General features: G+C 36.5%; 1 protein-coding gene across 1 annotated transcript in view; it reads left to right on the top strand.

Annotated features, from left to right (window-relative positions):
- LOC115413489 (nesprin-2-like) overlaps positions 1 to 22,044 on the top strand; it is a 108,983-nt gene that overhangs the window by 17,012 nt on the left and 69,927 nt on the right. Inside the window, 15 exon segments of the mRNA XM_030126363.1 lie at positions 2,591 to 2,784; positions 2,976 to 3,111; positions 4,209 to 4,448; positions 6,859 to 6,990; positions 8,058 to 8,234; positions 8,361 to 8,516; positions 9,736 to 9,879; positions 10,068 to 10,238; positions 11,708 to 11,841; positions 11,926 to 12,130; positions 13,112 to 13,294; positions 17,228 to 17,335; positions 19,059 to 19,213; positions 20,871 to 21,018; positions 21,179 to 21,273. Of these exon segments, the coding sequence (XP_029982223.1) occupies positions 2,591 to 2,784; positions 2,976 to 3,111; positions 4,209 to 4,448; positions 6,859 to 6,990; positions 8,058 to 8,234; positions 8,361 to 8,516; positions 9,736 to 9,879; positions 10,068 to 10,238; positions 11,708 to 11,841; positions 11,926 to 12,130; positions 13,112 to 13,294; positions 17,228 to 17,335; positions 19,059 to 19,213; positions 20,871 to 21,018; positions 21,179 to 21,273 (2,378 nt within the window).

Below are 22,044 nucleotides of genomic sequence, written 5' to 3'. Positions count from 1 at the left end.
TATGTTGTGTGTGTCTAGTGGATAATTCAGACTGTAGGACACGGTGCTGCTCATCTTCTTTGCTCTCAACACAGAACTCACAGCCTGATTGGCTCAATTAAATCCAAGCCAATGAATGGGTTGTTTTCTGTGGGTACATGATGTTCCAGCTTTCATGGGAGTTATTATCAGAGTGAGACCTCCGACTCTGGTTTCTGTGGGTTCATGCTCCTGTTGCTCTGATGCTGGATTTGAAATGCATCTTGTATTCATCTCAAATGAATGAAGCCCAGCTGCTCGTCACAAAGTGTGTGTGTAGGACCCATATAAATACAATATACACTTTGCAATAATACCATAGTTCCCAACCTTTTTTGGCTCGTGACCCCATTTTAACATCACAAATTTCTGGTGACCCCAAACATTCAAAACAGACATTTTTTTTCCTAAAATTCATTTGTTTTTGATCATGCAATAGTTGACTATATATGTTGCAAATAAATGTTAATTTTGGAGGACATTTAGTCTATATAATATATATTATTATGGATGGAGGCAGAAAAGCCAGGTGTAGATTACTGCACAAAGTGAGAATTTTATTTTCCTTGGTCAGAATATGTACAGTCATTCTAACTTGGATTTACAAGGCTGAAAATTAATACTGAACAAACAAGAACTCAAACTATGAATTATGAAAGAGCTGCAGCATCTGAAACTGACCACAATGAACATTTGACAGATAAACAGTACCACAGTGCTTCAGTTTCAGCCTCATAATTTGTCATGTCTTTGATGGATTGGGATTGTCTCTGTCAACTCCCCATATTTTTTTTATTAGTAAGTTTTTATTTTTATCTATTACTAGAAATTTCAGGCAACCCAATTTGAATTCCAGGCAACCCCAAGGTTGAAAAATACTGCTATAATGCATAATTATATACAACTTTCCTTACAATTTATACAATATTCAGACATTATTTTTTTACATTTTAATCATCTCAAATTCAGCTTTTATTCATTGCTCCCAAAGCCTCTGGTCGTCTTCAGTCACAACATGGATTTATATGATTAATATATAATGTTCTGCCTCAGTGTTGTGGATCATTTAATTGTTTTCATGCTCTAATGGACGTTGAAGCATGAAATGTATAAAATGTAAAATATTTTCAAAAGTAATCTATATCCGAGGGACAGGGGAGGCATGGCTTTACCTTGCCTTAGACATTATTACATCGCAGCCCAAGTAAGATCACTAGTACTTTGGTGTAGTGAGTCCTATACAGCCAAATGGAAAGGCATGGAGTTTTCCTCCACTGAAGTTCCATTACCTTCAATTCTTGGCTGTCTGGACTGCGCTAGAGCAGTTCTACAGTTGGACAATTTATGTGTATATAACTCAATTAAAATTTGGTTACAAGTGGTCAAGACATTTGGTCTTCATAAACAAATTAGGATCCTAAACTGGCCTGTGAGTGACCCACACTTCCAACCTGCACTACATGACTACAGATTTAGACAGTGGTCTAAACATGGTCTAACTGCTTTCTGCAGGATACTTTCAAAAGGACAGATGGACAGCTTTCAAAATCTTTCTCTCAAATTTGGACTTGGTAAACATGATTTTTTCAGATATCTCCAACTCCGTGATTACTTTGTAAAGGAAATACAATGTTCTATGACAGAGACTCCCTCTCATCTAATTCAAATACTGGTAGAAGCCTATAAAGGTTCCAGTAACAAAAACATCACTGGTAAAATTTATACAGCTTTGAATTCAGAAGACAATGAGATATATTTTCACACAAAAAAACAACGGAGAGGGACCTGCAAGAGGAAATACCAAATGAGATATGGCCAGAGGGGTGGAAATCTCAAAACTGTACTACAAACTCACTATCATGGAGGGATTTTTGTTGGAAATGTCTGGCCCATTTCTTTATTACACTTGCACGAAAATCACATTTTTCTGGAGTTCATTTTTCCTGCTGGAGGGAGTGCGGTTCACTCGAGGCAGATCAAGCACATGTATTCTGGTCCTGTCCTGGTATTGTTGGCTTTTGGGGAGAGATGATTAAGTTGATGTATTCAGTTTTTGGTGTTCATTTTGATATGTCATTGGCTACTTTGTTTTTTAGCATTCCCCCAGAGGAATTACAGAAAAGTGACATATATTTATTTAGAATACTGCTTGCCGCAGGCAAAAAAGCCATCACGAAATACTGGCTTAAAAAGGACCCTCCCTCAATTTCCTTGGTGATAAAAATTGTCAACCAAATCCATTTAATGGAAATGATGACATACAATCTCCGCCTACAACAGAACAAGGGTGTAAAGCACTGGAAAAAATGGGACTTTTTCATTCAATCTGTGGATAGTAAACAGTACGTAAATGTCTGAATGTACCTGTCACCCGTGTCTGTGTTTCTGTTTGTTTTGTATTTTATATTAAAACAATAAAAAATAAAGTACAAAAAAAAAAAAGTAATCTATATGGTGCAAAACCTTATTCAGTCCTTACACTTAAATTATCTTCAGTCCAGCTTTGATAAAACCATTAAATATTTGACTCTATTTAATGTGAAAAACTTCATAAATTTGGTGTTTTTTGCAGGAACTTCATGTTGCTCTGGAGGGAAACATGGCACGCATCAGTCGGATGCTGGAGGCGGGGCTTCTGCTGCAGACGGCGGGCTGTAGAGGAGTGGGCGTGGTCACCAGTAAGTTAGAGGCCCAATGGAAATCCCTGCACAAGAGGGTGGACCATGAACGCACCATCGTCAACCAGACCAGGAAGCTGAGGAGCAGGTGAGGCTGAAGTCTGTTTGGTTTAATGTAGGTCTTCATATTATTGATATAATAAAATAAAACTGAACCAAATAAAAAGCATCTGGACAGAGAAACTAGGCTTGTATTTACATTAAATAAAATGACCTAAAAAATTGAATAAAATCGATAGATAACACGTTTTATAAAATCTTCTGTGTTTTTATAAACAGGTTTTATCGTGAATCTGCTGCTCTTGCTGACTGGATGGGCGGGGCTAGAGCACTGATTGACAGGAGTCAGCTCATTGTTTCGGCCAATGAGGAGGAAGATGCTGAGAAGAACAGAGAACACTTCCTGCAGTTAGTGGTGAGTTTATTGATGAGAAAGAAAGATATGCAAACACCAGAGGAGGAAAATATTGTACAAATGCATATATAAGAAACTTGTACTGAATAGTGAGTATTTTCTTAGTCTGAAACAGGCGGAGTTTCCAGATTTTGCTTTGTTTTGATGTTTAGTAAACATGATTGTGGTCATTTTTACAACAAATGATGGTGTCTGGAAGTTAAAACTGTACCAGGTTGAATATAGATATAAAACATGTAGGTTGTCACTCCTTTGGTTTAGATTAAAATAGCTTTATTTCAGTCTGGGACATGATATAATGACATTACACTGGAAGAACTTTAAATCTTACCAAGTGTATTTTTCTAATTTCTAGTCTAAAATATCTCATCATACTTGTAATAAGACATAATCACCTAAAGAGTAACTTTTCAGTGAGATATAAGAACGATGTTGGAAAGATCTTGAAAATCTTATTTCAAGAAATCCTACCAAGATAATTTTCACTTGTTCCATTGGCAGATTTTTTTTTGCTTCGTTCAAGATATTTTTTGCTTCATTCAAGCAAAAAAATCTGCCAATGGAACAAGTGAAAATTATCTTGGTAAGATTTCTTGAAATAAGATTTTGTAGATATGTTGTCTAAAAATAAGTTCTTATATCTCACTGAAAAGTTACTCTTTAGGTGATTATGTCTTATTTTAAGTGTGATGAGATATTTACCTCCGCCAAGGAGGTTATGTTTTTGCCAGGGTTTGTTTGTTTGTTTGTCTGTTTGTTTGTCTGTCCGTTAGTGTGCAACATAACTCAAAAAGTTATGGACAGATTTGGATGAAATTTTCAGGGTTTGTTGGAAATGGGATAAGGAAGAAGTGATTAAATTTTGGTGGTGATCGGGGGTGGGGGGGCCCACGGGGGTGGGGCCACTGATCAGCCTTGGCGGAGGTCTGTGCTCTCCGAGTGCTTCTAGTTTGACTAGAAATTAGAAAAATACATTTGGTAAGATTTGGATTTTTGCAGTGTATTTATAACCTCGACATCCATTAAATGCTTTTATTATTTTTTTAGTATTACCTATAATCCTCAGAAGTATAATGTGTATGTCCTGTCTGATAAAGGAGTTGTCCAAAGAACTGGAGGCCAAGTCTGGGCTGAAAGTGTCTGTGGTGGGTGCTGGTTCTCAGCTGATCCATCTAAAGGAACAGGATGGAGACCAGGATCCAGAGGACGGAGGAACCGGTCCATCACAGACCTCAGATCCAGATCTCAGCTCAGTCCAGACCCGGATCAGACAGATTGAACTGGACTGGTCCAGTTTAGTGGTCGATGTTCCAGTTGTTCAGCAAGCTCTGCATAAGGTGAGGACGGTACAGGGGTCTGACGGGGGGACACCCTGGGTTTGTGTCTCATGCAGATTTCCTCCTTGTATCTCTATGAAAGAAATCAAATACCAAAAAATATACACGTGATTTGACAAAAACCATGGACTTCCATACTCAGACCATGAACTCTGGCTACAGACTGGAGAGGACAACTAAAGTCTAATGCTGCCTTCAGGTGCTGTCGGGAAGAGGATTTTTACCTCTTGTGAATTTGAAATTACAAGAGCATTGTGTTCAAGTGCTTTTCTTGTCGTAGGGACTACTTGGGTAAAGCAGTTTTGGACGTGTTAATTTGCATTTTCTCTTTCTTTTCGGTCACAAAGGTTGTTATGAATGATGAGTCTGTACAAATCTTCCAGTTCGTGCGAAATGTAGAGTTTGTAGACATTTGTGGAGGGGGCATGTCTACAATGTCCAGATTTCGGACAAACACATCGTTCGTTCGTTTTTGGTCTGTTTTTCCATTTCTGTCAGGTAATAACTTTCTTTTTTGTTATTAGAAAGAGAAAACGAAAACCAATCCATTTTTTGAATTTGGTTTAACTGTTTTGACACTGAAAAAGAAAAAAACGCCCTGAAATTTGATTTTAATTTTTCTGTTTTAAAGTGAAAATCAAATTAACCAGTAGTTTTATTTTTTTTTCTGAAAAGAAAATCCACTCACCAAAAGATACACTGACCTAACAGCAGCAGAACGTTAATGAATACGCTTTTTATCATTTGATATGATGACTCCTTTGTTGTTCTCCACCATGTTGAAAAGGTCAAAGGTTATTTTCATCTCGTGGATCTAAATTTTTCTCAGTTCTCCAGTGGAAAATACAACATGAGGGGGCGTTCATGTCCAATTTTTGAGTTTGTGACTAGTCTTTACTATAATTCCCACTGCACCTGAAGGCAGCGTAAAAGCAGTGGTTTGTGATCCTAAATCTTCCTCCTTCGTCCTCATGTTGGTCCCAGAGCCTCAGCCTGAACCCGGTGGTTTTAATGGTCCTCTGTGCAGCACAAAGCCTTCCTGAGGACTCTTCACTGGTGTCAAACTATCCCTCATTCTGTCCATGTCCTCCTCTTCCTCCTCCTCTCCCATCATCCTCCTCTCCTTTCAGATCTCCTTCTATCCGTCTTTTCCTGCCTCTTCTCTTTTCTCTCCTCGTTATTTTCAGCCCCTCCATTCCCTTTTTGTTTATTTCCTTTTGCGTTACACCTCCTCTAGTCTCTTGGCTTTCTTTTGGCTCTTATTTTTCATGTACTTTTTCTTTACAGTTCGTCATCTTTTTTCTTACCAGACCTGTTTGTTTTATTCCATCATAGTTTGAGCTTAAATCCTTTTATTAACTCAGTCTGTACTTGAAATGGTCTTTTAAACACAGACCTTTTTTTTTTTTTTCTTTTTTCTTGTATTATTTTGCATAATTTGTATTTTTCAAATGGATTTTAGAACAATTAGATCAACCATTTCTTGCTTAACATTTTTATTATAACTTTAGTTACACTGAAAGCACTTTCTTTCATGTTCTGTAGGTCTGTTACCGTCCTCCTCATATTGATCATTATTTTTCTTTAAAGACAGATTTTGTTCCTGAGTGAATGTTGAACAAATCAGACAGATATTTGCTGTTTTAATTTATTGGTAGAAGACACAACAAGGCGTAAAATGATAAAAACAAGATGAAAACAGTGCAAAGAGACGTAAGAGAGTCAAGACAAAAACACACCTGTAGTCTATGATTTCATTTCAGGTGCTTTATTTGGCTGATTTTCTTTTCTTTATTTCCCAAAATAAAGAAAAAGTGTGTAATATGAGTTCTTATTCAGAAAAATGTGATGTCAAAGAAGGCTGTTACAATTTTTTTTGTTTTTAACATTTACATAGAACAAGTCAAGTATATATCCCCCCTGGACACCTGCCCCAGATAATAGAAAACAAATAAATTAATTAGTATTGTAAAATGGTAAATTATGTGTGTTATGAAGTCGATTTGTTGAGAAGAAAAATAATTAAAAAATATATATATATGCATGTATATTAATGGTTTTAGATAAGTCGCAAGATGAAAACATAAAAGATACAGTGGTCTCAGATTTCACGGTTTAATGCTTATTTTGTTGTCTTTTATTTGTGGTTTTGAACTCTTCTTTAAGGTCAGAACCATAATTATAAGGATTAAATGTTAATTGTCAGTATTAAAATATACATCAGTAAAGTATTTTAGCGAAGAATGCAAACAAAGTCAACCTTAAAGCCAGAATAAAAATGTATGGGTTTCATCTGAAATTCACAAATATCCAGACACATCATCGCATGTCACTCATTCACTTAATTGTATTCTACATAGAGCTGTTTCTGACCATGTTGTTTCCTCTTTTAACTCTTCCTCTTCTGCAGCGATGGGTGGAGACGTTGGGCCAACAGGGGGCGCTGTTGGAGATGCAGACCTGGTTGGAGGAGCAGAACAACAGGTTCAACCAAAACTCATCAGTCAGCTCCGACCTCAGTCATCTCCTGAGACTCTGCAAGGTGAACATTACTCTGTCGCTCCACCGTGTCCTGTTTATGGAGCTTTACTGTTGGCTTTTTTTTACTAAAACTTAAATGGAAAAACACAAGTATTTATGTCAAGGGTGTCAAACTCATTTTAGTTCAGGTTCTACATTCAGCTCAATATGATCTCAAATGGGTCAGATCAGTAAAGTAATAATAAAAATAACCTGTAAATAATGTCAACTCCAAACTTTTCTGTGTTTTAAAGTGAAAATAGTAAAATTACACCATGAAAATGTTTACATCTACAAACTATAATAAATCCTTAATATATAACCTTTAAAAATGCGACAGTGAGATTTTTTAAGTGCAATTTTGACAATATTCTGCCTCAGCTTCTGATTTACACATATCCAACTTACAGATCACAGTGGATCTACAAAGACACTAAACATTTAATAATAGGCAGAACGCTGTTAAAAATACACTTATTTCTCTTCAGACATTTCAGGTTGTTCATATTTTTCAGGTTATTCACTTTTTGTTGTGAAAGGGTAGATTGTAAATGTAAATATTTTCATGTAATTTTACTTTTTTAGACTAAACCAAACAGAAAAGTGTGTAGTTTTCATTATTTATAGGTTATTATGATAGTGTTTTACTGGTCTGACCCACTTTAGATCATATTGTTCTGTATGTGGAGCCTGAACTAAAATGATTTTGACAGCAATGATTGTTAATGTCTTCAGTGTAATTTTAGTATTTAACAGATTCTGTCCCACACTGGACCCTCTAGTGGGCCAGTGTTGGCCCACGGGCCGTATGTTTGACACCCCTGATTTACATTTATATTTCATGGTTTCGCATTTCGGTTTCTTTACTTTAAATAAAAAAATACTTCTCATGCAAGTAGGTCATGTTGTTACCATCTGTTAACGGCTTAGTTTGTACAATTTTGGGTAATTCTAATGACACTGATTGCAGTTGATTCAGTTTTGGCCGTTTTAGGTCAAAGGTCAAGATCAGGAAAAATTGCCCTTATTTTCTAAAACAATCATCAGTGAAGTTTTTCTGTGTGTTCATTCGTGTGTTTTTATTTCCAGGACTGTCAGACAGAGATGGCGGCTCATCAGGCTACGCTAGATTACGTGAACCAGCCGTTCCAAACATGTAGTACCACAGACGGCCACAGGGGGCGATACAACCATAACAGGTTTGCAGAAGAACAGGGTGAACTGAACCATCAGTGGCTCTGTCTGCAGGAACACCTCAGCTCTCAGGTCAGAAAACAGACTTGTACTGATGTTTTAACTGTTTTACACGGTGATGACACGTTCCCTGTTGTCATGGAGATAAAGTATGACGAGGTCTGGTGTGTGTGTGTGTGTGTGTGTGTGTGTGTTCAGATCCAGCAGGTGGAGGCGGAGCTAAGGAGCCGAGCGGAGCAGGAGGCCCGGCTCCAACGGATCAACATCTGGATCTCAGAGCAGAACCTCTGGATGGACTTGGCCCAGACGCCCAGAAGCAGAACCGAGCTGGAGAAGAACCTGAACCGCTGCCAGGTCAGGGTCAGCGGGGGGGTCAACACCTTTAGGTTTTAATTTATTACACAGTAATCCTGGTTAAACACTGTCTTTTTCATTCAAGGTAACAATGAAACAATGTTTAAAGAAGATATTAAAGCAGCAGTTTCCCCTCAAAAAATCACATTTATCCAAAGTAAACATAAGGAAAGAGCTTTTTGTTAACTTCACCTTTAAGTATATTTTAATATGATATAAGCCAAGTGAGTTTTTTTACGAGGATTAGAGTGTTTTTTCATACGACTCATTTTTCTTTCACTTCAGTACAGATTCTCCACAGTAACAGTATGTTTATCTGTGTTGTTTAAAGGAAAACTAAAGTAGTTAAAAGCAAATTTAAAGGGTTTTTATCTGTTGTACATATTTGTCATCTGGTTGTTATGCCTGTTTTTATCTGTTGTGCATGTTTTTTTATCTGTTGTGCGTGTATTTTATTTGTTGTGCATCTTTTCATCTGGTTCTTGTGCATGTTTTTTATTTGTTGTGTGTGTTTTTATCTGTTGTGGATGTTTTTTTTATTTTTTATTTTTTTATTTGCATTTTACTCACTTTTGTGTATGTTTTTATTTGTTGTTGTGCATCTTGTAGTGCTTGTTTTTTTTACTTGTTTTTTATTTGTATTTTGTCCGTTGTGCGTGTTTTTCATCTGGTTCTTGTACATGTTTTTTGTTTGTTGTGCGTGTTTTTATTTGTATTTTATCTGTTATTTATTTGTGTATTACCCGTTTTTGTGCATGTTTTTATTCCATTGCTGTGCATGTATTTTATTTGTTGTTGTGCTTGTTTTTAACTTGTATTTTATCTGCTGTGTTTTTTTTATCTGTTGTTGTGCATGTGTTTTTATTTGATTTTTATTTGTATTTTATCTGTTGTATGTGTTTTTTTATCTGTTGTGCATGCGTTTTATTTGTTGTTATGCATGTTTTTTATCTGTTCTTGTGATTGTTTTTTATTTGTTGTTTATTTGTATTTTATCTGTTGTCCGTGTTTTTTTTATCTGTTGTTGTCCATGTATTTTATTTGTTCTTGTGCATGTTTTTTATTTGTTGTGCATGTTTTTATCTGTTGTTGTGCATCTTTTCCATCTGGTTCTTGTGCCTGTTTTTTTATTTGTTGTGCATGTTTGTATCTGTTGTGCATCTTTTTCACCTGCTTCTTGTGTGTGTTTTTTGTATCTTTTGTTGTGCATCTGATTTAGGAGCTGGAGGATAAAATCCATCTCCAGTCACTGGCTCTTCTGGATCTTAAGGAGAAACAGGAACATAGAGGAGGAGACCACCTCTGGGATTTGGCGTCTCAGACAGAAAAGTCGTCCCAGGCCTGTTCAGCTCTGAAACAACAGGTAAATAACTCTGATGTCTTGTGTTTTGTGTCTGTTCCATAGAGCTCCATTGTTTAATGAGTGATTAGGATGTGTTCCTCAGACTGTCCGTTTTTGACAGATGTTGCAGCTGGTTTACATTTCATTGCTTCTCCTTTTGGTCCTGGTTGTTTTTGTCTCTAACTGAATCCTGCTGATGTCTTTTCCAGAATGAAGCAGTGAAGCTGAAGCTAATGGAGGTTCGGCCGCTGTGGGAGTCTGTGGACAAAACGCTGAGTGAGATGTTCCTGAAAACAGTGAAGATGTGTCAGAGTGTGGATCATAACAGCAGCCCTCAGCTCTGTCTGCAGGCCCACAGCCATCTGCATCACAGCCTGAAGGTACGACCCAGGGGGCGTTAGGGGGCGTCAGAATTGAGAGGATTTGTACATTTCCAGGTTGATGTATGAATAGACTACTGTCCCATGTTGAGAAGAAAAAACATCCACAGAAATTATTTCAGTCCAGTTTTGCAAGAAAAAATTGTTGCAAAACTGCAGCAAAGCGTGTTTACTTTTTTATTCAACTGTCATTTCAGCACAAATTTTTCTGAAGTGTATCAGTTCCTCTTTTTAGCTTACCTACCGAGAGGCCGTAAGCTATTGTCGTCTGGCGGCGTCTGGTGGCGGCGTCTGTCGTCATCTGTTGTCTGTCATCCATTACAAAACTTTCAATCGTCTTCTCCAAAACTACAATTCCAGTTGACTTCAAACTTGGTGTACAGCTTCTTTATGATGATGTCAACAAAAGTTAGTGAAATTATTTGGATCCGGATCTGATTCTGGATTTGGTGCCACTTTGAAAAATTTCCCCATTAAAAGAGATAGGAAGTGGATCGATGCAATAACTCAGTAAATATAAATGATATCCAGTGTAAATTTCTACAGTCCAGCCCTGATGGGGAGGTGACCAAAACATAATGTCCACATGCTGATCAGGATCTTCTTCTGGATCCGGGAACTTATGGAAAATTTAACGTGGGCTATTATGGGGAAAAAATGTCCCATTATAAAAATTTTCCCATTATAACAGATAGGAAGTGGATTGATCCAATAAATCAGTAAGTATCAATGATATCAAGTTGGAATTAGAATTTTTTACAGATCTGATTGGAATATGACCAAAACATGGGCTATTTCTGTAATAGAATAAATACACAGAACTGGGTGATAATAAATGGCATCTGGATACATTTCCCAAAGCTTTTAATTTGGCCGGTAAGCTACAGGGCCATTGGTCCTATTTTTTTGTTTTGGTTTTTGTTTTTTACATTTTCTTCTCATCCACCATCTCCTTCTCCTCCACCGTCTTCCTCTTCTTCTTCTTCTTCCTGTTCTTCTTCTTCCTCCTCTTCTTCCTTGTTGTCCTCCTCCTTCTTCTTCTCCTTCTTCTTGTTCTCCATCTTCTCCTCCTCCTCCTTCCTCTTTGTCTTCTTCTTCTCTTCCTCCTCCTCCTCCTTCATCTTCTTCTTCTTCTCTATCTTCTCCTCCTCCCCTTTCTTCCTCTTTTCCTTCTTCGTCTTCTTGTTCTCTTCTTCTTCTCCTCCTCCTCCTTCCCTTCTTTGTCTTCTTCTCGTTTGTCTCTATCTTCTTCTTCTCCTCCTCCTTCCTCTTTTCCTTCTTTTTCCCCTCCTTCTTCTCCTCCTCCTCCTCCTTGTTCTTCTTCATCATCTTCTTCTTGTTCTCCACCTTCTTCCTCTTCTTCTCCTCCTTCCTCTTTTCCGTCTTCTTCTCGTTCTTCTCCATGTCCTTCTTCTTGGTATTAAACCTTTCTGTACATTTTCCACTTTGTTATTGTTCTTTCTGAGCAGCTTCTTCACCAGGATGTTGAAGTTTCAGCGTCAGAGTGGGTCAAACTGAGTCAGACCGTTTCTCGTCTCAGAGATGTCATCAGTCCTTCAGCTGCCGTCCTCATCACTGAACAGCTGGACAGACAGAGACACAGGTCAGACGGACGGACAGCTGCAGGCAGACATACAACAGACACACATATTACACATGTACACACTGTGGTGGTTGTGTTTTGCAGGTGGATGGTGCTGTCAGATGTTTTGGACCAGAAGCTCCAGAGCAGCGTCAGTGTCCTGCAGCAGTGGGAGGTTTACCACCGACTGGCGTGCTTGTTCTCCCAGCGGCTGCAGACGCTGCAAACTGAGGTCACATCGGTACTGAATAAAACCAGTTCAGACGACGACGCTGTGGAGCAAATCACAGACAAGATCCAGAGTGTTCAGGTGAGGAATTAAAGCCAAAGGAAAACAGGAAGAAGAACTGAACTACATGTGAATCATATGTTCATTTTTTTTTTTTACATATTTATTTATCATTTTTGGTGCAGATTAAGTTACATTGAACATTTGAATATTCAATTTCAGAAACATTAAGCATATCCCATTCTTCCCACCCCCTCACCCTCCCATCCCTGCTCCTACATGATATAATTGGTGATAGTAATAAAAAAAATAGCAAAGTACTCATAGAACAAAAAAGGTAAAATAAAATAAAATAAAAAATGTTAATCTTATTTGTTTTTTGTTTTATTTATTTTTGTGCATTATTTTGTTTATTATTTGGGCCATTTTTACTCATTTTGTTGATTATTTTATTTATTATATGATTAATTTGTTTATTTTTGTTCATTTTGTTTGTTTTTTGTTATTTTGTCCATTTTGCGGATTATTTTCATTTCTGTTCATTATGTTGTTTTTTTCATATTGATTTTTAAAAAATGTTCATTTTGTTGAATTTTTTTTTTTTCTCCATTTTTGTTCATCTCATTGATTATTTTGTTTATTTTGTTAATTCTTTCTATTCATTTTTGCTTCATTTTGCTTATTTTGGTCAATTCTTTTAGTGTTTTTTTGTTAATTCTTTCTGTTTATTTTTGCTTCATTTTCCTTAATCAATGCCATAAATCTCATATTGTCTGCTCATACTTCACATATATACAGATTGGATCTTAATGCAGACACAAATGCATATGTTTATTCATTACAACTTTACTAAACCAACAAACAGAATGTTGGATCAGGACTTTTACACAGTTCTGTTGTTGCATGAGCAGATTTTATCCTTATGTTTTTCTCATCATTTTCCCTGGTTTGCAGTTTTCTATTTTTATCCATTGCATCGGTCTTTTATAAACAAATCCAGGCGTTCTCACCATCATGATATAAACATCTGCAGCTGTGTCTGACTCTGTCCATGTGCTGCAGAGTCTCCTGCTGAGGACAGACAGTCTGCAGTCTGACCTGGAGGGGGCGCTGGACGCCTCCAAGGACCTGACCGCCCACCTGGAGCCTCCAGCTGCCGCTCTGGTCCAATCAGAGAGCAGGATGTTTGCACGTGGCGTCCTGCAGCTGAACCAGACACTCACAGGGAAGCTGGGTCATCTACAGGTAAAACTCCCAACACAGAACCATGTTTATGGGTTCAACAGAGACACACTGACCTTTGGATGTGACACTGAAACTCACAGGTGCATGTTCTGGTAGAAACTGTCACATCCACAGGTTTATTTAAAGGAATTATTGAGTTAGATGTAATAAATACAAACCTAAACTTAAACCTTTTAACTGTGAGTTTGAGGTTGTTTTGCGGAAGTGTGAGGCCTGTGATGTGTCCCTGTGTGTTTTTTGTAGACAGGAACTGATTTAAGTGATCTGTGTCGCATTTTATGACTCCTGATTGTTGTTATAAATGGTTGTATTTAGTTTTGTGAGTTGGGTGCTTCTGTGAAACTGGGTACATTTTGGTATCTGGCACAAAAAAAGAGAAACGTGGACATATTTCCCTCCAGGATTTATCTAATAATGACCTCAGATAAATGCAAAAAAATTATACTCTCGCCCTGAGCCATACCATAACAAATGAATTTTTGATCAAATATTGGGTCCAAAAATAGGACCCAAATATGGACATTAAATCTCCTAAGGTGTCAGTGCATTTGATCTCAAAACATGTCGGTAAATGGTCTTCTATAGATTACCCTGGGTTACAAAAAAATGTTTTTTGCAAGTTGTCTAGGCTTTTTCAACTGAATTAGGACCATTTTGCACCGCTAAATCCAAAAATGACATCTGTTTTTCTCAATCAGGTCAGGTTTTTTTGCTAATTTGATTTTGAAAAATTTGATCTTCTCACAAAATATAATAATTAATACTAAAATAAGACTGGTAAGCACACTTTATGAAACTTGTGACTTGATTCCTTTTAGGTACAATGGTGTATTCACTGCAGATGTAGCAGAATACGTCAGGCTTATTTTTGCAAGATCTTCTAGTCGAAGCCATTTCATTCACCTGTAATATTAAAAAAACCATTAATCATAAATTGGCAAAAATAGAATCTTCAGAACTCATTTATTGCAAGAAATATGAAAGAATTTTGGATCATATGATGTGAAAATGCCCATAAATGTAAGCAAAAATGTTAAAAAGCCAATATGTAGCATGGTTCAGAAAGTTGACCTGATTGAGCAAAATTAATGTGATTCTTGGATTCAGCACACCAAAATTATCCTAAATCAGCTTAAAAAACTTAAACAATAAAGTTGTTGTTGACCAGTGTTATAAATCAAGACACTGTGTTAAATGTGTTGATCCTAGTGGTTTTTCTAATCCACACATGTGGGTTTTTCATGAATCTCAATCTCATTCCAGGTTTTGTATGTAACCCATCGTGTCCACTCGCGTTTCATACAGAACCTGCCCATTTAAACACAAATAAATTGTGAATAATTTTGCAACAGTGGTCATTTTTGTGAAACACTCTGCCTTGCATAATTAGTTTAATTCCCAAAATGTACCTGTGAGAAAGTAACGAGATATTCGAAAAAATAGTAGTGCGTAATTTTTGTGTCCTTTTGACTGTGTTACATGCAGATTTTTGTGTAAAAAAATAATGTAAATAATGTAAAATAATATGAAAATGAAAAATAGTTTCACTTATATCTCAGTAAGTATTTATTTTTAAAATAGACCCAAAGTGCTGCCAAACTTGCTTCATAGCATTCGTCTACATCTGGCTAGAATTTTAAGCCCCTATGTCCTGTTTTTAGGACCAGTTTCATAGAAGAACCCAAATGTAAAAATGGCTCATTGATAGGGCTGCATTATAGAAAAAAAAAAAAAAAAAAATCACGATTATTTTAGCAATAATTGAAATCACGATTATTAAAAACGATTATTTGTTAACCTTAAAGTTGTTTATTTTTTTCTTGCAAAACAATGTAAAATATACTCTTTAAACATAAATAAAGCTTTTAACCACTAAAACAAAGTATGTTCACTTTTGTACGAAACAAAAAAATCTTTGAATGCAAATAAGTGTACTGTAAATTCAAGTATGTTTCCTTTTGTAAATAAATAGTGCACTGTAATTAAACTGCTATAGACTTGCCATAGAACTGGAGCAATAACAAAAAAAAAAAAAAAAAAAAAAAAAAAAAAAGCTCACGTAAAGTGCAAATTATAAATTCAAGTATGTTCAATGTAGTATGAAACATAGCAAATTCAGTGGCGTGCCGTGAGGTTTCAGTTCAGGCCTTCTGTTTACATCAGCCATCTAGAATACGTACGTTAGGGTTATACGGGTTAGGTTAGGTTAATACGGGAGTTGCAGCGTAAAGAGATTCGGAAACTGAAGATTTTATTGCGGACGAAGTTGTAGACGGAGTTGTTTTTATGTGTTTTAGTTTTTCATAAGATTATGATAACGGTGGCGGTGGTTAAACTTTAGATGGTTAAAAAGGTTTGCTGTGTTACCGGTCGGTGCGGACACAACTACGAAACACTTTTTGCACATGATGTGTTTTTACTCTTCGTCTTCTTCATCAAACCCAAAGTGATTCCATACAATTGAATTTGACTTGCCTTTTTTGTTTATCAAGCACTTCTGCTGTTTTTCCAGACCACTAGGTACAACTTTCCTCTTGGGGTGGAGCTGCCGGCTAGCAGGCAGCAGCAGCTTAGAGGGGGGGGGGGGGGGGGGCGGCGCAGAGCAGCTCATGGGAGCTTGCTTGCGCGTGAATTAAAACGACTCAAAATTAATAATCGTTTTTTCTCGATTACATAATTTTTGTAATCGTTGCGTGTAATAATCGAAATCATAATTGAATTTCGATTAATTGCACAGCTCTACTCATTGAACATGTTTTTTTCATCATATTGTGACTTTGGATTGTTTTATAAATAGTTGTATATTGTTTTCCTAAAAAACACCAGAGCCATTCATGGCATTTTCATTTAAATAGTCCTATGTAACTTTATTTGATAAATTTTCCATTATTTTTCTGAAGTTATATATTTATATGTTCATTCTAAGTTATAAAAATGGTTTGTTTGAGATGTTTTTGGTGAAAAACAGTGAAAAATATATTTTTTCCTACTGGGATTTCATGTTTTTTGTGTGAGTTTGGGTTCAGTGTGTTCATACAGGGTGGGGAAGCAAAATTTACAATATTTTGAGGCAGGGATTGAAAGACAGTGTATGACCAATTAGTTTATTGAAAGTCATGAGAATTGATTTGCCACAAGTAAATTTACATAACAGAAAATGTTTTTATTCTATGTGTCCTCCTTCTTTCTCAATAACTGCCTTCACACGCTTCCTGAAACTTGCGCAAGTGTTCCTCAAATATTGGGGTGACAACTTCTCCCATTCTTCTTTCATAGTATCTTCCAGACTTTCTCGTAATAGTTTTGCTCATAGTCATTCTCTTCTTTCCATTATAAACAGTGTTTATGGACACTCCAACTATTTTTGAAATCTCCTTTGGTGTGACAAGTGCATTCAGCAAATCACACACTCTTTGACGTTTGCTTTCCTGATTACTCATATGGGCAAAAGTGACGTAGTGCCTGCTGAGAAAAAACAACTAAATGTTCATTGTAAATTTTGCTTCCCCACCCTGTACAGCAGGTCAAATGAAAAAAATAACTGTAAAGTCACAGGTGAGGTTGTTCTGTAAAAAAAAAGATACAAAACAAGGCAAAGTAAATAGTTTTTTGGTGAGAAATATCAAGGCAAAATCAAAAATATTCAAAAACAGCCAAAGTACACTCAGACTGTTAAGGTTAAGTGTTAATTTTGCATTTTGTTACCTTTTAAACTAGACTTTAATAATTAAAATGTCTGGTTTAATTATTTAACAAACGCTCAAACTACATTTCCAGCATTTTTCACCCACTTGTTCACCTTTAAACCTTCACCGTGTGTGTGCAGTTCTTTAACCTCCACAGTTTCTTATCTCTGAGCTTAAATACACTACGTGACACAGTGACCTATAAATTAACCGACATATGGCCGTGTGCCGGGTCACGGCGTTGTAGGCGGAGCTTCAGCGGCTGCAGGAGTTTGGAAACGTCCTGGAGTCACTGGAGAGCAACCTGGAGCTGTGGCTGGAGCGTTTGGAGCGTTCGGCTCAGACGGCGGATCAGGTGAGATGAATGAATGGACTTAAACAACCAGTGAATGAATGAATGAATGAGTGGAGCGGCTGCTTGAACTCTGTTTGGATCAATAGTTTCAGTTGAACTAATCCAAGATAAAACTTTAGGATCAGTTTAGTATGTTTTATGTTTTTTTACAGTCTTGCTTTTTATTTTTAACCTGGTGGAGAAATGTTTTCTGGATTTCTTTAATAATTACCACATGTTTACACTTTTAAGTGATCTTCCAACGTACTTTTTTTTTATCTTATGTGTAGAGATTTTATATATTTCTAGAAAGATTTATTTCTCAGAGTTGGACAAGCTGACAGAACACAAATGTAGAATTCATTTAAGACACTGTTTAGTTGATCTTTTTTCCAGTTAGATTTTTTTGGTAGTTAGTTTTCAAGTGCACAAGCAATTTTACCTGTGTTTATATAAACTTAACTTCTCTCAATATTGATTTCTTAATTTGATTTTTAATCCATGACTATGATTTTAAAGGGCTCATATTTCTCTAAACCCACTTTTCTTAGTCTGTGGTTCATTTATTTGTGTATTTGGACCCTAATAGTTCATACAGTTTGAATTTGAACCCTCCAGCTGCTGCAAAAATATCTTTATATTCATTCTGGCAAAAATTGAGTGGATTTCTACAACATGTTTTAATTCCTGCTTAATTTGTTATGTCTATAACTAGTTACGTCACGACATTTGCACATATAAAGTCCAGACTCAGACGAACATTTCTCCAGTTCGACATAATTGTTTGTCAGCAGCAGCGCTTGTAGTCCAGACTGAAAATATGTCCAACCTTCGAGTCCATTACCTAAAATGTTCAGTTGTTGGTTGAACGGGACAGAGCAGCACAGCCAACAACCTGGAACAGGGTGGGCTCATGTGCATTTAAAGGGCCAGTGCTCAAAATGACCTGTCTCATCTCATTACTCAGAAATAGGGTTGAACATGGACCTGTGGAGTTGAATTAATGAAGAATTCAGACCCAAGCAGAGACCACAGGGAAATGTTTGAAAATGCGTAATTCCATTTAAAAAAGCAAAATATCACTCCTTTAAATATTCTACCTCTAAATTTCTAAAATATTTTTTGTGTTCTGACTGTAAATAATAATTTTCTACCACAACTAACCATGCACTTTCTTCATATCTCACTGAGGAAGAAAAATCTACAATTAAACTTTAAGGAAATATTGATGTTTTTATCTCAAATCAGCATGAACAGGACATCTTACAGCTGTAGACATGATGTGTCCCAATATTTATGTACATATGGTTTATAAACATCAATATTTCCTTAAAATTTAATGGAAGATTTTTCTTCCTCAGGGAGATGTGAAGAAAGTACATGGTTAGTTGCGGTAGAAAATTATTATTTACAGTTAATGCATGAAATATTTTAGAAATTTAGAGGAAGAACATTTAAAATCATTGTCATGGATAAAAAAAAAAAAAAAAAAATCAGTGTTGATGTAAATTCAGTCAGAACCATCTCTGTGGCATTTTTTAAACAAAGATAACAATTTAACCCAAATTAACCAATGCAATGATATTTATCCAAATATAAAACTATATTCTGACATTAGTCCTTATTGTTTTGTATCCCAGACCCTGTTAATGGGTCCTGTTACTTCAGTGTAGGTGACGTGTAGTGTTGTGGTTCTGTTTTGAGTCTCTGATCCTCTGATCTGACCTGGTCCATCTGGTTCCAGTCTGGTCTCCTGGAGCTCAGCGGTCTGTCTGCTGACCTCGATGTGTTGAACGAGCTGAGCCTCAGCCTGACGCTGGGCGACGCTGCAGCGCGACGCCTGCAACGCCTCAACCGGCGCTGGGCCGACACCGCCGGCAGAGTGGAGGAGGCCTTAAGGTCAGACAGAGAATACACAGTTTACACTTTTAACCCATAAAGACCCAGTGGTACTTTAATGGCAGGTCCCAAATGAGTTTTTGTCTCTATTTTACCTTTACTTAAGTGATTTTATTACCATTTGTTATAATATTATCCTCTGTATTTTGCATTTCTTCCAGTAAAAAGTAATGTATTTTCCTATATTTAATTCACTGATTATGTGGATGTTCATAAAAACTCAGATTAAAGCTAAGGGCTGTTATATGAAAACAGAGAAAACTGAAGAAAAAGTGACTTTTTCAGTAAAATATATCATTAACTGAACATAAACCAAGTGTCTCATCCACTGTTATTTATCAAACATACTTGGGTTTATTATTTTTTCTTCAACTTCATTCAGTTTGTGTCTTATTTTATTCTTCTTCTTATTTTCGTCAATTTTCTGATTACTTTGGCTGTTTTTGTTCATTTTCTTGCTTATTTTATTCTTTTTTACTTCTGATTCTAATTTTCAGTGGCTGTTCAGGTCTTTATGGACCTTCATTTGTTTGGTTTGGCTTATCACTACTATTTATTAATTTATTCAGGAATACACTGATTACAAAATTCTTGGCTGACACTGATATTTAACCCCCAACGACCAAAACCATCTACTGATAAAAACTGTTTAATACCTGTTGATTCACTTTTTCTATCAATACATGTAAATAATTGGTGTAAAATACAGTTATTCATCTTTTCATGGTCATCTGATATGACTCATTTGGACGTTCAGAGGCTCCATAGTTACCATGGAAACACAGTCATCTTCTACAACATTGATTCACCAGTAAAACCAATGGAGTTGGATCAATGACAGTGGATGGACACACTGGGTTTATGTCCAGTTAATGAGAGATTTTACTGAAAAAGTCACTTTTTCTTCAGTTTTCACTGTTCTTATATCTTACATCACTGTTCTTATATCACTGTTCTTATATACCTTTGAATTTACTCTGAGCTTTTATGAACATCTACATGATCACTGAATTAAATACAGGAAAATGCATGATTTTCACGCTTTAATATTGTCTCTTAGTTTGCTTTTCAGCATCAGATGTTTTTACTTTATATGAAAACATTGGGTTTTAGTGCTAATAAGTTGAATACAGCTTTTATATATATATAATTTTTTTTTTTTTTTACATCCATTAAGCAAACATCTCATGTGTTTTTCCCATTTTTCACTCATTTTTTTTCACTAGCAAACTGTTCACATCACAAGTCACTTTAACCAAAGAAAGGTTGACCTTTCACTACTTTGTCAAATAGGACAGTAGTTATTTCCAAAGCTGCAGACTGACATTTGTGGAATAAATGAGTCAGATTGAGGCTTCAAAGCTCAATTCCGACAGGTAAAAAAAACACAGTCTTTTAACACTTCACCACAACTATAAAAAGGTAAAATATTGTTCAAGTCACGAAGACCCGTTTTTATGCATGTAGCACATAATGAACCAGAGTCTAAATATTGAATAACAGAATATAGAGACATTATCTTCTGAATGTTGCATCATCTGATCAGCTCAAACATTTAGATGACAGTAACAATGTAGCTATGTTTTCTGTCTTAACGATTTAATAAAGGAGTGTTTTACTCTGGTGTTAAATGTTCTTCTGTGTTTGTCTCTGACAGTGAGATGCAGACGGAGGCGCTGAGGATGCAGAGCTTTGAGCAGAAGTGTGAAAGCTGGATGTGTTTCCTGCAGAGGATGGAGGACAGTCTGGCCGTAGACGTGGCCGGGTCCTACATCGGACTGAGGCAGCAGCTCTGCACACACAAGGTACCACCTATACAATAATTAGACCATCAAAAGTCATCCAGAACAATGGTTATGCAATCAAGTACTCTGAAAAAGAGATTCTTGAAAAGAGTCTTTTCTTTTTTTCCTGGTTAAATGAAAAATAAAATAAATAATAACCACAATGCTTCCTGTGTTGCAGAGGTTCCAGACTGAGCTCTCCATCGGTCACCAGATCCTCCACTCAGTCATCACCGAGGCTCTTCATCTGCTGCAGAGAGGAGAGGTGGACGACAGGTAACCAATGCTAATGTGGATTTGAACTGTTTTTTTACTTACTTAATTGCAGATTTTTGTATTGCAACGCTTGTCTTGTACTGGTCTGTGTTTAGGTATTTTAAATGGATATCTTCATCACCCCGAAATCGAGTTTTGGGGACATAATGGTTTTACCCCAACTGCCGCTGCAAGATTGTGTGAACGCGATAACTAGGGCAGATTTAGTTGGATTTGTTCTCCCTTGATACCCAACATACCTAGTGGAAGAACCCTATTGATTTCAGCTTCTCTGAGTATTATAAGTCATCCACATGGGGGCGCTTTAGTTGAAAATCAGTTTTTTGGACATAAATCAAGAAATAATAGGCTGAACGAGATCAAATTTGGTTCATATTGATCATCTTACAAATGTCCATGTTCTGTCTACCTTCCAGAGTTCATATGGGGTCATGTTCATTCACTAGGTGGAGTTTTGTGTGCAAAACTGGTTCTCTGACCATTATTCTGCCACCATCAGGTCGATGTCGCTCAAACTGAGTTCATATCTATTGTCTAACAGTTATTGTGGATAGATTTACATATAGCAGATACAGATTATTGGGGGGATTTTGGGGATATACCCTTGCTGTCGGCCCCCCACAGCATAAGTAAGCCTTGTTAAAATTTGCATGTTTATAACCTCATGTAAACTTTTAGGGCAGCAATCTAACATCTATCCAGGGACTGCAGATGACATATAACCATTATCCATTAACTCTGAATGTGAATTAATCTATAATGTCCCTGTTA

This window comes from Sphaeramia orbicularis, chromosome 22, assembly GCF_902148855.1.
Source record: "Sphaeramia orbicularis chromosome 22, fSphaOr1.1, whole genome shotgun sequence".
Taxonomy (NCBI): Eukaryota; Metazoa; Chordata; class Actinopteri; order Kurtiformes; family Apogonidae; genus Sphaeramia; species Sphaeramia orbicularis.
The sequence above is the reverse complement of the archived record's forward strand: the minus strand, read 5'-3'. Positions and strand labels throughout refer to the sequence as shown.